General features: G+C 33.3%; 1 protein-coding gene across 6 annotated transcripts in view; it reads right to left on the reverse strand.

The window, feature by feature from the left end:
• Positions 1 to 23,336, reverse strand: part of OSBPL8 (oxysterol binding protein like 8) — a 166,513-nt gene that overhangs the window by 41,165 nt on the left and 102,012 nt on the right. For all 6 annotated transcript variants that reach the window (XM_090273641.1, XM_090273640.1, XM_090273639.1 and 3 more), the window contains 5 exons: positions 9,343 to 9,413; positions 7,532 to 7,609; positions 5,850 to 5,951; positions 3,206 to 3,409; positions 1,058 to 1,142 (listed from right to left, as the gene is read on the reverse strand). In XM_090273641.1, coding sequence (XP_090129767.1) covers positions 1,058 to 1,142; positions 3,206 to 3,409; positions 5,850 to 5,951; positions 7,532 to 7,609; positions 9,343 to 9,413 — 540 coding nt within the window. The remainder of the gene's footprint in view (positions 1 to 1,057; positions 1,143 to 3,205; positions 3,410 to 5,849; positions 5,952 to 7,531; positions 7,610 to 9,342; positions 9,414 to 23,336) is intronic.

A 23,336-nucleotide genomic window follows, 5' to 3' on the forward strand; every position in this document is an offset into this window, starting at 1 on the left:
TACACATTGGTAGGTAAACCTAATGAAAATACATGTATTTTATTTTTAAAATCTTAGAACATTAACATGTAGTATAATTTGAAGTTACCCAAAAAGGTACAAAAAATATACTGAAGGGGTTATGTTTTTACTATAAACAAACTATCTAAAATAATGCTTTGTTGTGATAGTAGGTCTATCCCCAGGTTTAGCATTCATCCTACTTATATGTATAAAAAATTTTAAGTCAGGAAAATACCTGTACAATACTGTCACTAACTGCCATATTAGTTAGAAACATTAGTAACTTTATTTTTTTAAATTAAAATTTGAAACTGTAATTAGCAGGAAAAAATGTTAGTTTACTTAAAATTCATATATTTGCTTCAACATCTGCTGGAAATATCAGCCAAATAAAATACTTTCATAACAAAAGCTCATGCCTATTATATTTTAATTTTAAAAATAATTATCTGGTAAAAGTAAACTCTGGAAGGTTACAAGATTCCTTAGGCTACGCTACTGTAAACTATAAAACATAACAGTGAGGCAGAAATCCATTATCAATTATTAAGGGTTTCAAATAACCTTGATTTGAAATAAATAAGTTTTGTGCTCCCTGTATTTGCTTCAGGAATTCACTATTAAGTTAATAAGTACAGAAAAATGTCTTAGTTTAAAAAAACTTAAAACAGTGTATTTGTTTTATAAATGTTAATATTTAGTGATAAAATATAAGTAGTATCAAATGTACCTCTAAAACAATAAAATTTAATGAGTTACCACAGAGAACACTAACCAAGTAAAAAATATGTTAATAGGTCAATGGAAGATTAAGAAAACTCCAGGCTGCTAATTTATCACTCAATTATCCAATGCTTCCTTCCTATCTATCTGACTCCTCTGTTGTCTATCAAGTAAAGGATATATTTGGTGGTGTAAGCAATTTCTGATTACAATACTTCTGCTGCAAATACCATACTAAAGACTGATTTTTCCCAAAAGAAAATACACCAAGTTTTATAAAATAAACCCTTAAAAATGAGACCAAAATCCAACCCTTAAAAACTGTATTTACCATCTGACTCTGAAGTAGCTCGGATGATCAAGTAACTGCTAGGTAAGGGCTGAGTTATGGATCCCACTGCTTCGCCTTTTGGACCCTTAAAATAACCAAATAAAATAAAAATAAGCAAAATAAAAGGCATACAATATTATGAGATCTCAACTTTATATTATCCATTATTATTGGTAACAACCTATGTTAGGCATAGATTATAATTTAAAAGCAAACAACCTTTAATTTTATGCTTGAGAAAGTAAATGTTGAGTATTAAGGAATTTTTCCTCTTCCAACAAGTATACTTCCTTACCAAAAACAGAACACCTTATAGTTATCATTAAACATTATTTCTGTACATTGTTCACATATTAGAGGGAAACCTAAATTTTATCATACTAGACAAAATTTTAATTTAATAATTTCTATCCTATATATACTACTAGAAAAAAATACTTAATTTCTAGAAACCTATAAGAAACAGCTGGAAATATAATTTATAAGAAAAAGAAAAAAGAATTTTTACTAGGTCTAAGGATAAAATAAAGTTCCATTTTATAACCAATGATACACTTATTTATAAATACCAACTATAAAAGCTAATTTTATTTTTCCAGAAACAAGAAAAAGGAATTTCATTGTTGTTGGCTGGGGTAATTCATTTGGGAAGTATACGATACTGGGAGCTCTACAGTAATTAGTATCACCAAGGCTAATATTAGGTGGACACAGTTCTTATCTGGAGAAGAAAAATCTGAGGACTGAGAAGTCCTGGCCAGGTGGCTCCTTTGGTTAGAGTATCATCCTTTTAAGCTAAGGTTGCAGGTCCAATATCATCAGGTCAGGGCATATATAAGAATAGACCGATAAATGGATAAACAACTGAAACATCAGATCTCTCTCTCTCTCCCTCTCCCCCACTTTTTTTCCTTCTCTCTCAAACCAATAAATAAAAATTAAGAACAAAATGTGAGGATTGAATTTATAGTATAATTTTGATAGAAAAAAACACAAATTTTAGGTTGTCAGATCAAGGAATAAAATGAGCTTTTAGAAGTGCATAAGCATTAGAAAGTAAAGCTGCAGATTCAAAATGAAAAAACAGAAAAATCAATATGATTTTAACAATTTCTTAAACTCCTTATAGTACTAGTAAAGAATAAATGCAATATATAAAAGGTTTTGAAAGTAATTTTTTTCACTTGAGAATCACATGATATACAAATACCACAGGTTGTATAGCTTAAATTCTTTCCCCTATGGAAAGTATCTAATTACAGAATGAAACTAACTCTGTAATCTTAAATGCATTCCTGACTTCAGATTACTAAAATAAAAGTAAAACGTCCATTTTTTCCCTAGGTATATGTAGTATATTGCCTAATTAAGGAATACCAAAAATATTTAAAAGCTGAACCTACTTTTACTTAGCCCTCATCTCAATCAGGTGGTTTTCCTTAAGGGAGTCCTAACCCCTTTATTCAAATATAACTGACCTTCTTTCAAATTAAAACAATGATTGCTTTGTAAAAACTTAAAGTAGACTCATTTATTCAAGTTAGTGTGTACTGCACGTCTACTGTTTGTAGAATTTCTTGGTAGTTAATCAAATAAGACATTTCTATTTTTGATTAAGTTTCTGCTATTATAATACAGAAATGACCATAGTAATGCTTTTGAGTGATAAAGCATTAGAACTCTGTCTTGAAAGAAAATTGCTTCTCAAGAGTAAGGAGGACTGTGACTACTTATAGGCTTCCTCTTAGCACATATTTACAAAAATAAATGGCAGCTTCTGTTCTAGGGGATCTTACAATTTTGATTAAGAGAAAAACACAGTAAACATGATACAATATTACAAAGCAAGATTATTCATTGCAAATTTAAAAAGAAAAGTACAAACCAAATCCCCATGGCAAAGAGATAATAAGGTACAATATAAGTTAGAAAAATATTTTCTGGAGATAATTTTAAGTTTGATCTTAAAGATAAAAAGGACTTTTAAGTGTGCATTTCATTGTGGGTAGACAGAAGAATAATGTCCTTGAAAACAGAAATAAATTTAAAAGTCCTGGCAGAGAGCAGCAATCATGAGATTAATTAATTTGTCTCAGTTCTACTCAAAGATTATCATCTTTACCTTTTACCTATATAACAAGTGCTTACCTTCACTGCCCAAATAGATTGCTCCAAAGGATGAAAAAGTTTGAAACAAAAGCCATCCTTTTTTGATGGACGCTCAATGATTTCACAGGCATTCAGAAGGACTGTTCCTACCCATTGACCATTTTTTTGGGTTTTATAGATCAGTAGCACCCCGGGTTTCAATACACACCATAGCTTGGTCCAGCTCTTTAGAGTACCACGGATCTACAGAAAATAAGTTTAAGAAATAAAGCTCTGTTTTTCTCTTTCTGCTCCACAAGATACAAACTAAGTAATGGCCAACAGGATGTTTTAATCTAAAATTTCCAGGAAAATGTACATGTTAGAGTCAATGGACTTTTTTTAAAGTGACTAAATAACAAGCACTAGTTTAAAAAAAAAAAAGAAGAAACTCTTACCCTTTGCGACAGCATGGGTGGACCTTGAGATTATTATGCTAAGTGAAATAAGTCAGCTGATGAAAGACAAGTACCAGATGATCTCACTTATATGTGGAGTCTAATGAATAAAGTAAACTGCCAAGCAAAATAGAGACAGAGGCATGGACACATGGAACAGACTGATGGCTGTCAGAAGGAAGAAGTACTATTGTGGGTGGTAGCATTCTATCATTCTGAGTATGCTGTGATGAATTTAAGGTAGGGAACTGACAGTATGAAAGAAGGGGAAAGGATTAGTCAAAGAACATCTATACGTAACCCATAGACATAGATAACAGTGTGGTGATGACTAGAGGGAAGAGGCATGGGGGGAGGTGGACAAAGAGTTGGGGGGAAATGGGGACATTTGTAATAGTGTCAACATTAAAAAATTTTTAAAGTAGCATGATTTCTGCTTCTGAAGATCTTAAATTCTAGCAGGAGAAATGGGTCAACAGTTTCAAAATATTGTACTAAGTAGAATGGTTTTCCTACCCTTCCAGGTCAGGTCAGGGGCTATTAAAATATACTTTCTTGATACTGAGATTCTCCTCTTAGCATCTAAAATAGCTATAATTTTATTTCTGTTATATAAGACTGTTCTACCTTTTAACATTTTATCCCCTTACTACTACATAAAGAGTGCTGAAAACACCGCTAGCACACACTAGGGATTCATTCCCTAAATACCTGGTGACGGGTAGAGAGAGGGAAGAACATTGAGCCTAAAATTATCTTCTCTAAATTATAGCTTTCTAAGTCATCACATAAAGTGTGCCAAATAAACTTCTTGGGAAAATTTAAAACACAAGTTACATAAATTTCACTAGTCTAATAAAATATTTCTCATCCTAGTGTTTAATGCCATGTCAAAAATAAGTCTATAGCTAGTTTTTCCTACTTTATTTCTGTAATCCATTAAGTGTTTCTATGCAAGTCACTGAATTCACAATACTGAAAAAGTTTCTAATATAATATGAGATTAAAAACTAGAAAGTATTGTTTTATTTACTGTAAAACATCTGTTCTTTCAATAAATTATGAAATAAATACAGGGCTCCCAACCTCCCCAAATGGGCATACCACAGTAACTCTAAGCAAGAAAAATTTAGAAAAGAGGAGTTTGGAGCCAGGCATGAAAATAATAGAAAATCTTTAAGAAAAAGTATGTGCACATGTAAAAGAGATGGAAACATAAGTTATTCTGAGATTCTGGATCTTGCAGATGTGATAGTAGAACATGGATGGCAAATTATCAAAATGAAGGTAAGACTTAGAAAGTCAGCCAGGGGGTGTGTTGGGAAGTTTTGGGGAGTTGGTTGGGGAAAGCCAATGTCAAAAGACAAGAGTCGGTTTAGCTCTGAAACGCCCAGTGAGATCTGGAGCTTAGTCTTCTAAATAGAGCCAAAATTAGAAGGTGTTTTCAGTGCTACATCGAAGAAGACTCTAACGTTACTTGAACTATCAGGAAAACCATCACTAGATTTCTATGTTAGTAAGAGAACTTCAATGACAGATCTCATTAAGATTTTGGGTTGAGGTTGTACCAACTCTGTGCCAACTCTTTGGGAAAGTGAAAAGATTTCAGGGCTAGGGTAATTTTTAGGCCAATGCCAGGTACTAAAAGTTCTTGGGAATCAGGGTCTTCACCTGATGATTCTTAAAGTTAGCCTTAGACTGATAGATTACTACCAAATATCCTTCAGATAAGAAGGAGAAAGAGGATAGAGTGACTGAGAGGACAAAAAAAAAAAAAAAAAAAAAAGGAAAAAAAAGAAAAAGAAGTGGGAATACCAGAGACCAAAAAAGATAAGTTATAGGAACAGCAACAAGTACATTCTCTGAACACTAATCCTTTTCAAATGATAATTTTAGTATTAACTTTGTCTCATATCTTCTCAATAATGCACATACCAAGTCTACAGTAATACTAAATAATTTAAAAAGCAAGCAAAAATTACTTTACAGCATATTGATTAGACTACATAATGCCATACAAATGAAAAAGCCTTTTTAAAAGAGCTGCTATGCATATTTGATGTTGTGTCAAGAGTGACAACATTAAGGTTCCTTCTCCTCATTAAGACTGGAACAGAGAACCTCTGGGATACAATTAATAGTTTGTCAGTGAAAAACAATCATGCTAGTAGTTATTTATGTCTTGTAGGCTTTAGTGCACTCTGGGCTTTCCTATTCCAGTAGGTAAAGATTCAATACACACTGACCTTCAACCAATCAGCCATAACAATAACAGAAGGATCTGTGATTGTACTGAGTAACTCCTTTGTGGCTCTTTTCTTTTCTTCTCGGTAATTTTTCTTTTGCACCTATTTTATAGAAATAATAGAAAAATTAAAAATTCATTAGAAATGAGCAATTTCTTTTTAAAAATTTTAGATCTAGAACATAAGAGTATAAAATTCTAACCCTCTTTTAGAAATCTAGCATCTTAGGATAAAAGAACTATTTTTTTCTGTTGTTTTTTTTTTTTCCCCTGACAACTGGTAGAAATTTTAAGAAGTAAGGTTAAAATCTAAGTTCTTTTTTCTGATCACTAGTCCAGTTTTCTGTATCTTATTAAAGAATTCTACCTTTTAAAAAATTACATAATAACATATAAATACATTCTCATGGTAAAAATTTTAAACAACACAAATAAAGCTCTAAAATACATGCACTTAACCACCATGCTATATTGCTTCTAAAATTTTTCTTAATATATTAATATTCTCATATTGCTGGAAATCTACTGTTAGCAATGTTTTTCATATTATGAATAAAGCAGCAATTGTTTGCAACTGATAATTTTGCTCTTTCCTGATACCAATATATAAAAAAATATATAATTAAGAAACCACAACAAGGGAATTCATTCATTCAAAATATCAAAGCTTTACCTTCTTAAGTCAGTTCTGAGATAATACAGGGAAGTAGCAGTGAATTAATGTAGTCTTATAATTGCTTTGTTGTTACTCCATGAATGGGAGCAGAGTGGTGTGAACCTATCACTGATACATATATATTTTTAACTCCAATACAAATTCTTCATAGTTTCACTTAACGGTAAAGAGACTGCATACAAATAAGAAAATTTTAATAATTCTACAGTAAAAAAACTATAGACTTTTGGTCTTTATTATCATGCATATCTGAATTAACAGTAGATCTAATATGAAACTGCGAATGCATACAAGATTAGATACGGGGGCATGGAAGGGACAAAAGAGACCACACAGGGATCAGGGTCCATTGAAAGCATGTGTTCCTGAGGCTCCAGGATCTGTGGCCAATCTGGAAGGCAGGCTCCATATAGCATATTTCTTAAGAAAACCTGGGAATCTGAACTGGTGATTGTTGAACTTTTAAAACACTGTGTACGTGAGACAAAATACAGATCTTCAAATAACATTTTGTTCAACACTGTTTCATTATAATGGTGAGTGATGCGTAGGAACTTAACTCGTTTAAATTAACTAGCCTGTGGTAAAATTGGTCTTGTCATACATCATTTGCCAGTTTCAAGAATCTACTGACAATGTTAAGTGAGGACTTACTGTATATATACCCATGGGCCAAATTCAGCCCATGAATAAACTCGAATTTCAAAGGGCCGCAGAGCCCCCCATCAGGTGTCGCACAACACAGTGACTTGCCTGACTGGAGCACAGCTCTGCGGAGGGCGCTGGTCCTCAGCCCCAGCAGTGGCCAGTTAAGCCTGAGAGTGCTGGGAGAGTCATTATACAGCCTTTTCAGTTGACTCCAGAATGTCATACAAATATTGATATTTCTGTGTGCCTGCCTGGATTTTTTTCTTCTTCCAGGAAGACACATTTGTTTAGCTGATCAGCCTACTTTCAAAGCACAGGTAAAGCACAATGCTAGTCATGAAATTGCTGTGGAAACTAACCTTGAGAGATTCTTTTTTTGTGAGCTTGCTTGAAGCTGAACTGTCCCTCTCCGAGCCATTATAAAGTTTGGATTCAGACTAAAAGATTGGATTAAAAAAATAAAGTAAAATACATTACTAAGTTTTCAGAATGAAAAGGTTACCTTTTATTATTTTTTAAGTATATTTTATTGATTATATTGTTACAATAGTTCCAATTTTTCCCCCTTTACTCCCCTCCACCCAGCACCCCCGTCCCTAAAAGGTTACCTTTCAAATACCAAAAACCATAAACCATTTTTGTTAGAAACACTTTACTAAGTTTTCCTTCCTTTATAACCTTACTGACCACAATCACAATAATAAGAGTCAAGATTCTAATTCACTTTTTTTTTATTCCACAGCAATGCTGTCCAGTAGAGCTTTCTGAACGACAGAAATGTTCTATATCTGAGTTGTCCAATATGGTAGTCACTAGTCATATGTGGCTACTGAGCACTTGAGATGTGGCTAATGTAACTGAGAAACTTAATTTCTAATTTTATTTAATTTTAATTAACTTAAATTTAAAGAGTCATGTACGACTAAGTGCTATTGTACTCAAAGGGCAGTTCCAAAGCATACTGTTTCATTAAGGTATATAAGTTTTCTTTTTAGGCTCCCCATCCCCCTTATCCTGCACCCCCCCCCCCTTAAAGACTAATACATATAATTAGCTGTGGTGTGTAGGTCTGGGGTTTAAGTGTCTAGGCTTCTGAATAGGAAAGAATACCATTATACCATTCATTCACCAACTCAGGTATTAACAGTTTGAAAATAGGTTTTTAAAATTCTATAAATCACATTGTATTACTAGCCATGGCAGATCCAGGGTAATTATTTCCTCTATAATTTTCTTTAATTACACATCTCATATAAATGATCAAGGCATTTCTCATGTATATGTTACCTATATATATAAAGTATTATTAAACGTCCATCTTAATAGATGGACCTTTAATAAATACTTGAAAAGTGCAAATAAAATTAGTGTAAAATTATACATTAAAACATATCACGGAATCTTCTCAACTGCTCCCAAGAACACAAACAAAAAGTTAGAGTTTTTAAAGCAAAGCCTATTGCTGAGAATAGCAGAGAATTTACTAGTTTAAGAAATAGACTTTTTTACTTCATGTCACTGGTTTGATCCCATAAACATAATGAGTTTCTCCTGCGATTAAACCTGACCAGAAATAACAGACAAAATATAAATCCCTTTACGTTATGGAAATCCAACGAATTACATACCCAAAGGAAAACCAAAGCATCATATAGTGTTTCTCAAATATGTACTTTAAAAGAAAAAAAAAAAAATCTTAACAGATACAAGAATATGTACAAGTATCCCAGTCTGAGAAATATAATTTAGGGAACTACCTCTTATTTGAAGAAAGAGATCTTTGGCCTTTGGTAAAATGTACATATTTTGATTGTCATTCGAATGAACCCCAAATCCTTAAGAATTTTTTTTAAAAACCATGAACACTGAGAGGTTCTCTGAAGGGGGGACACTCTCAGACTTCAGTTTGAGAATTACTGCTGTAGCAATCACACCAGAAACAATATAACTCTAGAGAGGATACGATTACCAATAGGCTATATTTGCAAGTAAACAACAGCGTTAAATCAGCCCCAGTGAAACTTTCCTTTATTTATACATACTACATGGTTTAGACATACCAACATAAGACCGTTTCATAAAAATCTGACAGGATTACAGCATTAGTTCCCTCATCTTAAATATTAGAAAAATGTTATAATCATATATTTGGGGGCTATAATATGCTTACCTTGCTTTTTGACATAGAGAGTGAAGAGTCATCTTTATTTTGAGAGATGTCTTCCCTTCCTCTTTCAAAACCTTTAAAAACATTGTGATTATATCAATATTGGTACTTTTGAGCATATGTAGGCATTAAAAAGCAAATGCAGATAAGTCATTCAACTTCAAATATACATTGCATTTGATGTACATCAGTACAAGTGTAGACTGAACATACAGTTTTAAACTCTTATAAGTTTAAAGACTACTAGCATAATAATTCTTTGGAATATATTAAGGCTTTCATAGGCAATGAAGTCTTTCCCTTAATTTCTCTGCTCCTAGAGTACTTTGCGTGAATCCAGGCCTCACGGAACTTTTATTCTTCTACTGAGCTGCTTCCTAACAAAGAATCCTGATAAAACCAATCCAACATACTTTTCACACTTCTTGCCAAACTGGAAAACAATTCCAGAATTGGCGATATAAGATGACCAGGGCAATAAATCCTGATTGAGTAACAGACTTAAACAAATCTAACAATATGCTTATTGTGAGAATTAAATGAGAACGCACAGAAAGCACTTAGCACTATATTCTGCAACACTGTATACATTCAATTAATAATGACTCTTATTATCACTGTCACTGAGTATTACAATGTAAATTCTAAAAAGATGAATCTAAAATACATAAATGTACTGGGATAAACATGCACACATCCCTGCAATTAACATGATTAACATATTAATGGAACACTTTGACAAAAGCAGTTAAATTAATGTTATAAGGGTACAATTAGAGAAATGTTAATACTGAGATTTATGTAGCAGGCATAAAAGGAGCTGTACTGATTTTAATGAAGTTCTTTCTACTTTTAAGGGCAAATAATATTAACTCTTCCTGAAAATTATTTGTTGAGTCCAATAAAATCCTATATCAAAAAATAATTTCTAGCATATCAGTGATACCATTTATTCCATAGTTGGTTTATATCAGCTAAAAACAAATCCATTCCATTTTCCTAAATCAGCGATTTATTGATTTTTTTTCTGTAATTATAAAGAAGGAATTCCCCCACCCTCCCCCAACACACCTCCCCTCCTCCCATCCCTCTGGTAAAGAGAATGATCACTTAACCCCAATAGGGGTAAAAAAACCTGTTTCATAAATGCAACATGAAATTTTAAATAAAAACTTATCAGAATTTGAATCTTTAGTGTAAAGCAAACCAAAGTTACATAATTCAGTTTAAAAATTCTAAAATATTTATACAGAATAATACTTGTAATCAGTAATTCTCAATACTAAAAAACTAATATAAAGTACTTCAAAGATCTTCTAAATATATGTATAAGAGCACAAAGATTTTCTAAAAGTTTATATAGTAAATATAAAAATGATGTCCTTTTTATTCTCACAAAAAACAGATATTTACTTCAATTTCTCTAGTTTTGTATTCAGCTGAATTTAGACAAATCCATTTATTAGATCAAGAAAAACACCTCTCCACTGTGTCTATATTCACATATTAAGAGAAGAGCAGAGCAGAAATTAAAACAAAAGTACAAGTTTTAAGTCCGAATAACCTTTTTTTTTTCCTTTAACAAAAAAGTATGTTCCATACAAAGTTTCAAATGTTGGAAAAGGACATTCATAATCCTAGGTTGTACACTATCTGTCAAAACCAATAAATAAATCACACTTTAAAAGATTCTCTATACTTCAAACTTGCAAATCGCATAATTTTAAAATAATGGCCCTGAAAACTTCCAAGTTATTTAAAATTATTGAAGGATAAAGCAAAAATGCTTTCTAAGTCTGGTAAAACACTCTGAGTTTCAACTAAGGGAAAATATGCAGATTATAACCATAAAATACAAAGAACATATAAAAATGTTCAAAGACCTTAAAAAGAAAATATTGCCATATTGTGCACTAAGTTTCCAAGGGTAATTCCAAGGTAAGCAAAGTAAAGTGTCACACTAGGGAACTCTCTTTAGTCTGGATAAAGGTCATTTCCTAAAAAAAAAAACAAACTTGCAATATAGTCTTTAGTTTAAAAAGTGACTCATGAAAGTATATTTATTAGAAGCCAAAGGGCTCTGCTGAAATACTTCTTAAGCTTTTTATTTTCCACCATATGTGGAAATTTAAGATTACTTTAAAATTACTTCTTCATTTTAAAAAGTGATACAGACAAAATCCTAAAGCCTGCCACACATTACTGACCATTAGGACTAATGCAGAATAGTTTCAGATCACAACTTTTCACCAAGTTTGCTTGTTAGTGATTTCAGGTGGTACATTCCTTCCCTACTATCCTCTCCCACTGCCACAATGAGATAGAACCCAAAACCTGTTACTCCATCAAAATGGCTAAAATTAAAAGGAATAACACCAAGTAAAGGTAAGAGTGTGGAATAACTGGAACTCTGTTCATTACTGGTGGGAGTAAAAAGGGGCATAGCCACTTTGTAAAACTATTGATAGGAGCAAGTCAAGCTGGATGTATGCCTATTCTCATACACAGCAGTTCTGATCCGGGGTCTGTCTAACGGAAGTGAGTGTGCATGCTCACCAAAAGGAAAGTACAAAAATGTTCTTAGTAGCTTTATTCATAAGAGCCCAAATCAGGAGACGACATGAATGGCTATTAATGGTAGCCATTAAAATATCTGCACAATGGAATGTTACAAACATAACAATAAAACCAATTATTACTATACAAAACAAAGACATAATATTGAGTGAAAGAAGCCACCTCACCCCTTCAAAAAAAAATAATATAAAATAAAAGCCAATACCAAATGATTCCATTTACAGTAGTCCCTCTCTATATTGCAGTTTACTTATCGCGGCCTCACTGTATTGCGGGACCTTAAAAAATATTATATTTAATTATTTATCGCAGATTTTTGGCTATATTGCGGGATTTTGCGGTACTGCATACGTATGTTGTTAAAGTTACGTAGGTAAGAGTGTAGAATATGTTTAAGAATATAAGTAGTGTTTATAAAAGTGTGGAAAATGTTAATAAGGGACTGGGAAAGGTTAATAAGTGTGTAGGAAGGGTTTAAAAAGCATTAAAATATACATAAATACTAAAATAAATGTAAGGTTCCTACTTCACAGATTTTCACTGATCGTGGGGGGTCTAGAATGTAATACCAACAATAAGTGAGGGATCACTGTATATAAAATTCAGAAACTGGCAAATTGAACCTACGGTGTTAGATGTTGGAACAGTGGTTTACCTTTGATGAAGGAGGAACTGACTAGGAGTGGCATGAGAAACATTCCGGGAATTGAGAAGCAGTTACATATATCTCTACACATCAATAAAAAATAAACACTCAGATATCCTTCTCTGTTTTTCAGTTTATTAGACCTCTTGCTTTAACATTCTTTCTCTCTTAGTCTATATCCATTAAACCTATTCTGTACCTTGCTAACTCTGATTCATTCATCAACAGTGATGATAATTTTATTAATTAGCATAACAATTGTATGAAAACAATAAGCAACCACTATTCATTTGCAGGAATACTTGCAATTCTAAAATACTATGCTAGATGCTTTACTTACAATGCCACACACACAAAAATTAACTGTATTTTGTAAAATTGAAAAAACTGAGGCTCACAGAAATTAAATAACCTAATATTAATAAGTGATAGTATGAGAGCGGATTCAAACTTAGGTACAAGTTTAAAATTCATGCTCTTTCTAGAATGACAGGCTGCCTCTCTGGGAGGCCTAACTTGGACTGTGTGGGCATTAGTTAGCTGTCCCCTTCTCTGAGACACAGCACTTCATACCTGTCAGAACATGGAGGCAGCTAGAATGCACACCTGGACTTTTGGTATATGCTAATCAACCTGGTCCTGGACTTAGCAGTTCCCAAAAGATATGTTGATGGACTGAAACCATTCCCAGGAGAAATGGTAATGGACCTAGCCCAATATGTTAACTAACCTGGTGTGTGTGTGTTGTGGGGGAGCAATGAGATGTAAATGATCTACTGAATATGTTGATAAGCAAACTCACCCTCACCAAAATGTGTAGTGGACAAGTATAAAAAGGTGCCCGCAGAAGTGCAGGTGGGACTCCTACAGGCCCACAAGGAGGACCAGGAGTCCCTGTTCCCCATTCCCCGTTCCCCATGCCCCTTGCTCCTATGGGCCCTTGAGTTGGTCTGGGAGCTGCCTCTCCCCTTTATCCTTTTTCCCCCTTTTCCCTCAATAAACTCATTCCCTGATCCCACAGTGGTCTCCAGGTGATTTCTCAGAGCAAGGCTGCCCTGAAAATACTTATTAGCATAATATACTTCAATTACCTGTTTTCATGTAAATGTTCCATACTCCACTGTGAGTTCCTGAAAGAAGGATCTAATCCTTACTCATCTTTTTAAATACAAAAATGTGATACATTGATCCAAAAATTAATAAAAATGGACTCCACTTTAACTTGTAATAGTTTTTGAATATGTTAAGTATAGCACACCTTCAGAGAAATGCATAAAACATAAACATATAATTTGATGTATACAGTTAGTTCGTTTGCCTAACCACCACCCAAATCAAGAAAGAGAACTGTCAGCATCCCATAAGATTCCCTCCAGCAGCACTATTCTTGATCACAATCTACTCTACTCAAAAGTAACTATCTTGACTTTTACAATGATTTTTTACTAGCATATCACATCAGGTATTTAATTCATTTTCATTGCTGATTAGAATTCCACTGCATGACTCTATCACTATTTACCTGTCTGTTGGTGAAAGACATTTGGGTTGTTCCTTGTTTGTCCCTCTTGTGAACACTGGTGCTACAAATATTCTTGGAAATGCATCCTAGTAGACATATATATCCATGAGTTTCTCTAAGTTTTAAACCTAGTAGCAGAATTCCTGGGTTATATGTGTGTCTTCTACTTTAAGGATACCAAATTGTTTACTAATTTGTTTATTTTTCCACTAACAGTGTGTAAGACTTTTTTCTCCATATCCATGGTAACATCAATATTGATAAATTTTAAATATTTTTTTGCTACTCTGATGGGCATGGATCTGTATATAATGGTCTATCAATAAGGTTTTATTTAGCATGTCCCTGATTACTAATAATGTTGGGCATTTTCACTCGTTACTTAGATATTTTAATGTTTTCTTTGTGAAGAACCTCTTCAGATCGTTTGTGCATTTAAAAAAAAACTCATTGTCTATCTTTTTCTTATTGAATTATGTAAGAATTTCTGATGCATTCCCCCTTTTGGTTCTTCACTAGCTATATTCATTACAAACATCTCCCCCTTCTGTAACTTGTCTTTTTATTTTTCTGCATAGTTTCTTTTGATGAGCAATTCTTAATTTTTAATGTAGTCAAGCCTAGCAATCTTGTTCTTTAACAGTTAGTGCTTTTTGGTCTTAAGAAAGTCTTCCCTAAATCTGTGGTCATAAAGATAGTTTATTTTCTCCTACTAATGTAATGGATATTATTCCTGAATTAGCACTCTGTTTTAACTTCTAATTTCTTAATAGAATAAAGTGCTATTACCATTGATAAGATACAACCTTTTTATACACTTCAAGAACAAATATGGTTTATTAATATTTAGATGTAAAGCAAGTTTTACATTGCTTCACTCTTGTTAAGATGAAATTATATACCTATACCTGCAAATGTAGATTTAATATGCACTTATAAAATATAAAATTGCTGCTATATTGAACACAGCCAAAAATTTAAAAATTGTACAGTAAAAAAAAATCTCTGAGAAGCCAAAATACACAAAAAGAAACCCATCTGTGCACTAAAGCTGATAGTTTGTCTATAAATGATTTCTTTGCTCAAAGTTTATTTACTCCAATTTTTAGGTACTATTATTGATTCAATGATCATATCTAGAAGTTATACCTGAGATTAAGGAAAGAGACAATAAGTAAATATGAACTTAAAAAATATTGTGCGATGGTATCGCTATGAGCACATGGGCAGGGGGTACTAAAAAGATTCTCATAAGGAAAACTAAGATGAAAAAAAGGTTGTGCTCAAAGTAGTAAGATAAAGTTATCTTTAAATGTCAGATTAAAAAATGCAACTAAAATTTTTTTCAGTACAATAAAATGACCAAGAGAAATTAATTTTTCCTTTTAACGTAAAACTATACATAAAAGGCTGCTCGCTTCTTTGAAGTACCTAATTATATTCTACTTCTTAGCTGATAAAATAAAACATATTTTAAACAGCTTTCTATGATGGCTGGTTATAATACAACTGTTGGTTCTATTAAGTGGAATATGAAAGCATCTCTATGAATATGATTTTCTCTATTCCAAGAATTAGAAAACAAAGCCAATCATTCACTTTTCCATTCAAACAAACTGATCCAGAATGACATTCAATATATTGTATGACAAAAAAACCCAAAAAACAAAAAACAAAAACTGACATTTCTACCTTAAATTATCTAAGTAAATATCAAATTTTAAAAAGCGGAGTTTTCTATTTGGTATTAGGGTTACAGGATTCTTTAGTATTAAGTGGACTGAGGCATGAAGGTCAGCAAACATATTCTTAGCAAGCTTGCTGGTTTAAAAAAAAAGAACATGGAGACAAGGAAAAATATAGAGGTGGAAGTTACACTGTAAAATCAAGTAGAGCACCTAACAACATTTTAAAAATTCAGTATATTGTATTTTCAAATCCACTCCTAACAAAGACAAATACTAAAATTTACACCATTTTGAGAACACAAGCAAGCATGATAGTAATCCTGCTACACTAAGAAGACTAAATACGGGTTATGAATGCTATTTAAAGCTTACACTACAAAGGCAACCGTTCAGGACCATGGTTTCCAATTCTTCTGAGAAACATTGTCGGGAAAGAAAATGAAATCAGTGAATTTAAAATAATTTATTAAATTGCCCAGATAACACCTTCTATAATGTATTTTACTATCACAAAGGGATGCATATACCTCCTATCAACATGAATATTTGCAAAAAATTAAGAATAAAAGGTAAGTGTGAAAATAGAAAGTATAATTCAAATTTAACAAACTACAAGTGTCAGAAAAATATACAGAGTTAAAGTACCAGTTAAAGTAAGCACCAGTTTCAGTAAATATTTTTTCATGAATATTAAAAGGATATTTTTATTTTAGAAGAAAAATATAACTAAAAAAGAGTACATATAATTATGTAGCAATTTATATTTCTGAAAAGAAAAAATAGTTTATATTTAAAAAAATATATCCAAATATTTGCTACAATAAATCTTTTTCAAACAATGAAAGATAAATGTGCATTTACCTCTTATTGACCAATTATTTAATATGTAAATCACAGCTGTCAAATACCTAATTGCATTTAGTAACTATTGCCCTACAATAATGTAACATTTTCTTAGCAAAAGCAAATCATACACAAACACATCTAACAACAAGTAAGCCATTTCAAAAATTAGGCAGAAAACTTCACTTTAGTGAGGACTTGACTATTAAAGCTTAAGCTAAACATCAATTTTAATATAGTTACTGATCTGTTGAAAATAGCCAAAGAAATATCAATGTTAAATATCTGAGTTTCATTTGCAAAAATCTAAGAGTAAATCATTTCTAGAATTTTACATTCATCTTAAGTCCAGAAAAGTCTTTAATTTATCAAAGGCTCATACTATTTATTTGTATAATTAAAACAAAAATTTATGCTAGAAGCACTGAAGATTCATACTTTACTGAATCATTAGTTTCCAAGTTTGAGCTTAAGACATTGTAAGAGAAAATATTGAAAAGCCAAGCAATATAGTGCAGTTACTAGAACCTAACCTTTCATATAGAATTGCTGTGTTTAAACCAAAGCAGTCTTAAGATATTAAAATGTCTACTTTATTTTAATGAAAACTGTGCAAGAAATTAAGAAAAGAATCTAGACTAAAAAACAAACCTGGCAGCGAAGGAGAAAGTTCATTATATCCTCCAAATGAAGCATTTCGGACTAGCTTTCGGCCATCAATTCGTGGAGGAAATAAAACAGGCGAAACCACAGCACAGGAAGAAAATCTACGTTGTTGTGAGCTCTCTTCTTTCATGGTTTAGAAGGTCTATTTAACGTATATGCTCGCCCAGAAGGCTAATTAATTAGATCAGTATGGCAAATGTCCGGCTTTTCTCTCACATCCAAATGTAGCAAAACCCACCAGTACAAACAAAGGACACACACATTTAACAGCAAAGGAGAAGGACCAGAGGCTGTCAAATGAGCAGTAAACAGAAAAAGACTGACAGAAAAGGCTTTAAACCATGCTGCGGGGTTTTTAAATGACCTGATAAACGAGAATGGCTATTCCACTAATGTTCTACCTTCCAGGAATGCCCTACAGTGAACTCTATTTTAGGAAAACAAAGCAAGATCAATACTTAAGAGAGTCAGGATGAAGTCATAAAACCGGTTTCTCTTCCTTTCTCAAAAAATGCCACCCTCGTCTCCACGTCCATTCTGTTTCTGTAGTATCCACCACACGACCCACGTCTCTGATTCTTTCCTTTGCAGGGTTTGCTTACTGCAAAAATGGATATAAACATAAGACTGTCTATCCTTCCCGAAGCCTCTAGGTTTAGATCTAATCTGCTTGCTTCAGCCATGATTAAGAATTCATAAGGAAAGATATTCTTTCAAGTACAATTTTAATTGATTCCAACAGCTAAAGCAAATGATAAACATTTAAATTTCGCCTCTAGCAGGGAAATATGAGTCATTAAGAGAGTCTTAATCCAAATCAATTACTAGAGAAGATTAAAAAGACACCATAATAATCTGTATGTTTTAATACATGTTCCCTTGAAAGAGGTATGAGCTGCTACAGTTCTTTACTACATTTAAATTTTTCAAAATAAATAATCTACAAATGAGTATTTTCCACTTAAAACTCTTCTATTAAAAAGTACACCCTTATTTATCACAGTAAAGAAATCTTTTTTTATTTTTTAACTAGGCTAAAACTAAGTGGTATGATCTCACAGTATTAAATCTAACAGAAAAGTACTTATAGCCAAAATGTTAAATAAACTATATCATGTCTTTATAGCTAATCTAAAAATTCTTTCCTAGTTATATCAAAATTCATTTACCTTAACTCTACCTTAATTGAAGTGAAAAAACTCTATAGTCAGTTATTTTCTTTATATATCCTAGATTGATTTTTCTGATCAGTTTTTACTTTCAGCCTGGAAATGTACTCCCTTAGTAGGACAACAACTAGTTTGGTTACAATTAATGGTTCATTTAAGTACCTTACAATAAGATACTAGTTTCCTTCTTCATTATGCATACACTTCAAGGCTGGTAGCTGGTACTCCACTCATATACAAGAGCATTCCCTATAACCTAAGACTTTCTCTTTACCAGAAAGGACTCTTAAACAAACTCAATTTCCCATATATAATATTACTTCTTAGGCAAAGGCATTTCAAAATCATTTAGTGATAAAAATAGTTTATGGTTGGTACCCACAACTACAAGTTTCTTCTTTTTTGTTTTTACTTATCTCAATTTCATGAAATATAAATTAGCATTAATTATAGACAATAGAGAAATAATTATAATTAATTCATACAATGGTGCTTGTCTCTCAAGGGATAAAGGACATAATACCACCAAAGGCATTATAGTATAATAAATAGTTAAGCAGGATTTGAAATTAAACTCCTTGGGTTCAAATCCTACTTCGATCTTAGCTGGAAATATTTGAGCAATTAACATAATTTCTCTGGTCTGTGTTTCCTCATCTATAAAATGCTAATAATATTACTACCTGTATTATGAGATTATTGTAAGGATCAAATTGGATAACATGTAAAATCTAGAAGTGTACCAGGTTAAAATAGCAGAATGAAGGCAATGACATAATATGTTTCCTCCTAAATCTCTAAAAAAATTATAGAAAAGGAATATTTTTAAAAATCATAAACATGTGTGGGCATGTATCCCACAAGTGTGTATCTAGGAAAGGATACATCAACAACATAAATTTGACACTGGAAAGTATGAGATAAACAAGTAGTCACACTGTCTTACAGATCCAAGAAAGCCAAATCACAAACCAACAGCAGTAAAAACTAACCTCATTTATACCGAAGGAACATTTTGCACATAATTCACAGCATCAAGTTACTCTAGATCAGGAATCAGATAAGCTACTAATATCAACAATAATACTGGAATCAGGACAAAAATATAAATAATGCCTTCAAAACTGGAAGTAAAGTGACTTCTATTATAGGATTACTTATCTAGCCAAGCTATCAATAACATATTATGTTAAAATTTAAAAAAAATTTTGACCTTGGCAGATATCAAAATTTTACTTTCTATGCATGTTTTTAAAGAATTTACTAAAGTAGCTCTTCTTATCTGGGGTGGAGGGGTTACAATAGAATTAGGCCTAATGCACTAAACATCTACTCTTCAAAAGGAATTAATTTTTTCTCCCATGTAGCTATAGTGGCTCTAACCACACACCATATCCTTGGGAAACCTGAGAAAATAGTTACTTAAATTATTTCCTATAGGCCTTACTTCCCTCATAGGACCCCAGCGGAGAAAGGCCATACTAGAATATTGTATACTCTACCAAAAAGTGATAGCAAATTAAGAATGTGTGGGTCCTCACTCACTAGCATGGCTCACTTGGTTGAGCATCGGCTCACAAAGCACATGCCAGGGTTTCCCGTTGGGGCAAGAAGCAACAAATCAATGTTTCTCTCACACATCAATGTTTATCCCTCCCTCTTTCTTCTTCCCTTCTCTAGCTCTACAAATAAATAAATAAAATCTTTCTTTAAAAAAAAGAGAATGCATGGGATACAGGAAACAGGGCACTCAATATAAAACAGCTGTTATGACCAAGAAGTCCCCTACCACTGTAGTATTCTCTTTTTTAATTGAGAACAAATTATTTCCATGAGCTTGGCCCAAATTCTTTTCTGACCTTGGCTTATCTTGATAGCATGCTAATGAAATTTCTTTCTTTTCTTTCCACCATGCCCTGATGTTTGGATAAGCTGAGTAAGCTGAGGATATTTCATATATATATATAGGCTTTATTTTTAAAAGTAGTTTTAGGTTCACAGCAAAAGTGAGAGAAAGGTACAGAGATTTCCCACATACCTCTGCCTCCACACATGCACAGCCTCCCCTATTATAAAGTTCCTCCACCAGAATGGTACATGTGTCATAGCTGATGAACCCACATTGACATACCATGATCACCCAAAGTCCACAGCAAACCTGAGGGTTCACTTTCGGGTGTTGTACGTTCTATGGGTTTAGACAAATGTATAATGACATGCATCCATCATTACAGTACTATGCAGAGTATTTTCACTACTCTAAAAATCTTCTGTGCTCCCCCTATTCATTCCTCCCTCCCCTGTAACTCCTGGAAACCATTGATCTTTCGTACTGCCTCCATAGTTTTGCCTTTACCATGTCACGCAGGTGGAATGAGACAATATGAAACATTTTCAGGTTGTCTTCCTTCACTGAGCAATATGCATTTAAAGTTCCTCATGGCTTTTCATAGCTTGGCATCTCAATTCATTTTAGCCCTAAATAATATTCCACTGCCCAGATGTATCACAGTTTATTTATCCATTCAGCTACTGAAGGATATCTTGTCTGCTTCCAAGTTTTGGATGTACCATTGTGCATTCTCATGAGCAATGACTTAGAGCTCCTGCTGCTGTACAAGGATGATGTCAGTGTTCAGGCTCTTGGCCATTCTATTAGGTTGGTAGTGGTACGTATATCATTGTAGCTTTAATTGCGCAATTCTTTTCACATGCTTATTCATCTATCTTCCTTAGAACTCCATCTTTCCTACCCCATCTGAATGGTGGTGATATAAATACGATACACAGATTAACACAAACTTCACGAAACTTCCATTAACATTCTTTTAGTTAAAGATTTAAAAATACTTGGTAAACTCACTTGATGAAATAGTTGGTAAACTAAAAAAAGCATTAACTTCAAAGAAAACCAGTGAAAACAACACTAGGAACTAATATTTCTGGGTCTTGAATCCGGTTCAATTATTATCTGCCTTGCCTCCACATGAAATAATTGTGAGGATAAATATAAATATGTATGTGTATAGTTTTTGATCAATTTGTATAGTGTTTTGATCAATATACATGTATATAGTGTTTGACCAAATGTAAAATAGTAATAATAACTTACATTATCAATTCTATAATCAAATTAAAAGAAAACCAACATGTTCTAATGATCTTAGGACAGTGTATAACAAACGGATGGACATTAACTTCACAAGGGAAACACAAATACTCACTTCTTCAATAATGAAAGAAAAAAAATACTTTTAGAACTTTTGGAAAAAATTTTGAAGGCAACTGCTAATTTAAAATCAAAATCTAGATTTGTTATGCTAAAGAACCAAATATCTACTTTTAAAACTTTAATGTACCTCTTGTGATGTCAATTTAATTTCAGAATTACTTATAATCACTATGAATTTTGTATTAGTTTTAATGTCAGACTAGGGATCAAACTATGCTCAAAGCCTGGTTTACCTCTCTTAAAGGCCTACCGAATGATCATATTTGCTGTGTCATGCCAGCTGGATTCTTATAAAGCTTATATCTGAGTTTACATTTGAATCTACCATTACTCCCATTTTACATTACATTATCTACATATTAAAACAAGTAAAAATTACATTAAAATAATGCTTCCAGATTATTAAAATAATTTATATACATGTATATTTATATTTATTCTCACAATTATTTGATGTAGAGGCAAGGCAGATAATTTTGAAAGTCATGTGAGACATTTGTATTAGAATAGATTTAACCAATGGATAAGCATACTTATTTGAAAATGCTTTACAAAATTCAAGTTACCGGACTTCCGGCCAAGATGGAGGCTTAGACGGACACGCTAGGTCTCCCGCTACAACTAGAGAGGAATACAACTACTTCAAAACAAAGGATAACTAGAAATTCCAGAAAATAAAATTACACGGAAGCCCAACATATGAAGTTATAAACCAGCGGTGCCATTTGGGCAGGTAAGAGTTAAAGAGGGCAGTGCTGTTTGCGGTCGCACCTGGGACAGCGGCGGGGCGGCAAGAAATCCCGGCGGCAGTCAAGCCCCTGGCAGTGCGCGACCCCAGCGCTGGGGAAAGCAGCCACCACATCGCCTTGAACAGTGGGGCCCAGGGGGGCGGGAGGACAGATCCCGGTCTCCTAGCGGAATAACTGTGTGACTCCATCTTGGACCCCCGCCCCCAAAGAAAGCGCCACAGGGCTGCGAAATAGGTCGCGGACAGGCAGGCGCCGGCCGGTCGCTGGATTGTGACGCGTACACAGGCACTGCCCCGGACAGCCGGCCCAAGAAAACAAAACGCATCTGTCAAAATGAGGCAGACAACTATAGAAATCCCGGTGGCACAGCTCACCAGGCAACAGATAGAGAACCTGACAGATGAACAGATAAGAAACCTGTCAGAGGCTCAGTTCTGGGCCATTGTTATCAGGTGGCTTACAGAATTCACAAAAGAGCAGGAAAAAGATAAGAAAGAAGCGAAAAACATTCATAATGAAAGGAACAAAACCACATACGAGACAGATGGTGAGGAAAAAAAATCCAGAGTTCATTTCAACAAACTGGAATATGGAGAAGGAACAAGCAGTCAACCAATGCAGCGAGAGGAAATGGGAAGCAACAATGAGAGGATCAGAAACCTCTGGGACAGCTATAAAAGGCCCAACATAAGAATCATTGGTTTGCCAGACAATGAGGAAGATGAACTAGAACTTGAAAAATTGAGTGAAAATATAATAAAGGAGAACTTCCCAGACTTGGGGAAGGGAATAGACTTGCAGGTCCAGGAAGGAAGGAGAGTTCCCAAGAGACTGGACCCAGGGAGAACCACTCCAAGACACATTATAATCAAAATGTCAAAAATTAAAGATAAAGAGAGAATCTT

The sequence above is a fragment of the Furipterus horrens genome, unplaced genomic scaffold (assembly GCF_987537825.1).
Source record: "Furipterus horrens unplaced genomic scaffold, mFurHor1.1.pri manual_scaffold_4, whole genome shotgun sequence".
NCBI lineage: Eukaryota > Metazoa > Chordata > Mammalia > Chiroptera > Furipteridae > Furipterus > Furipterus horrens.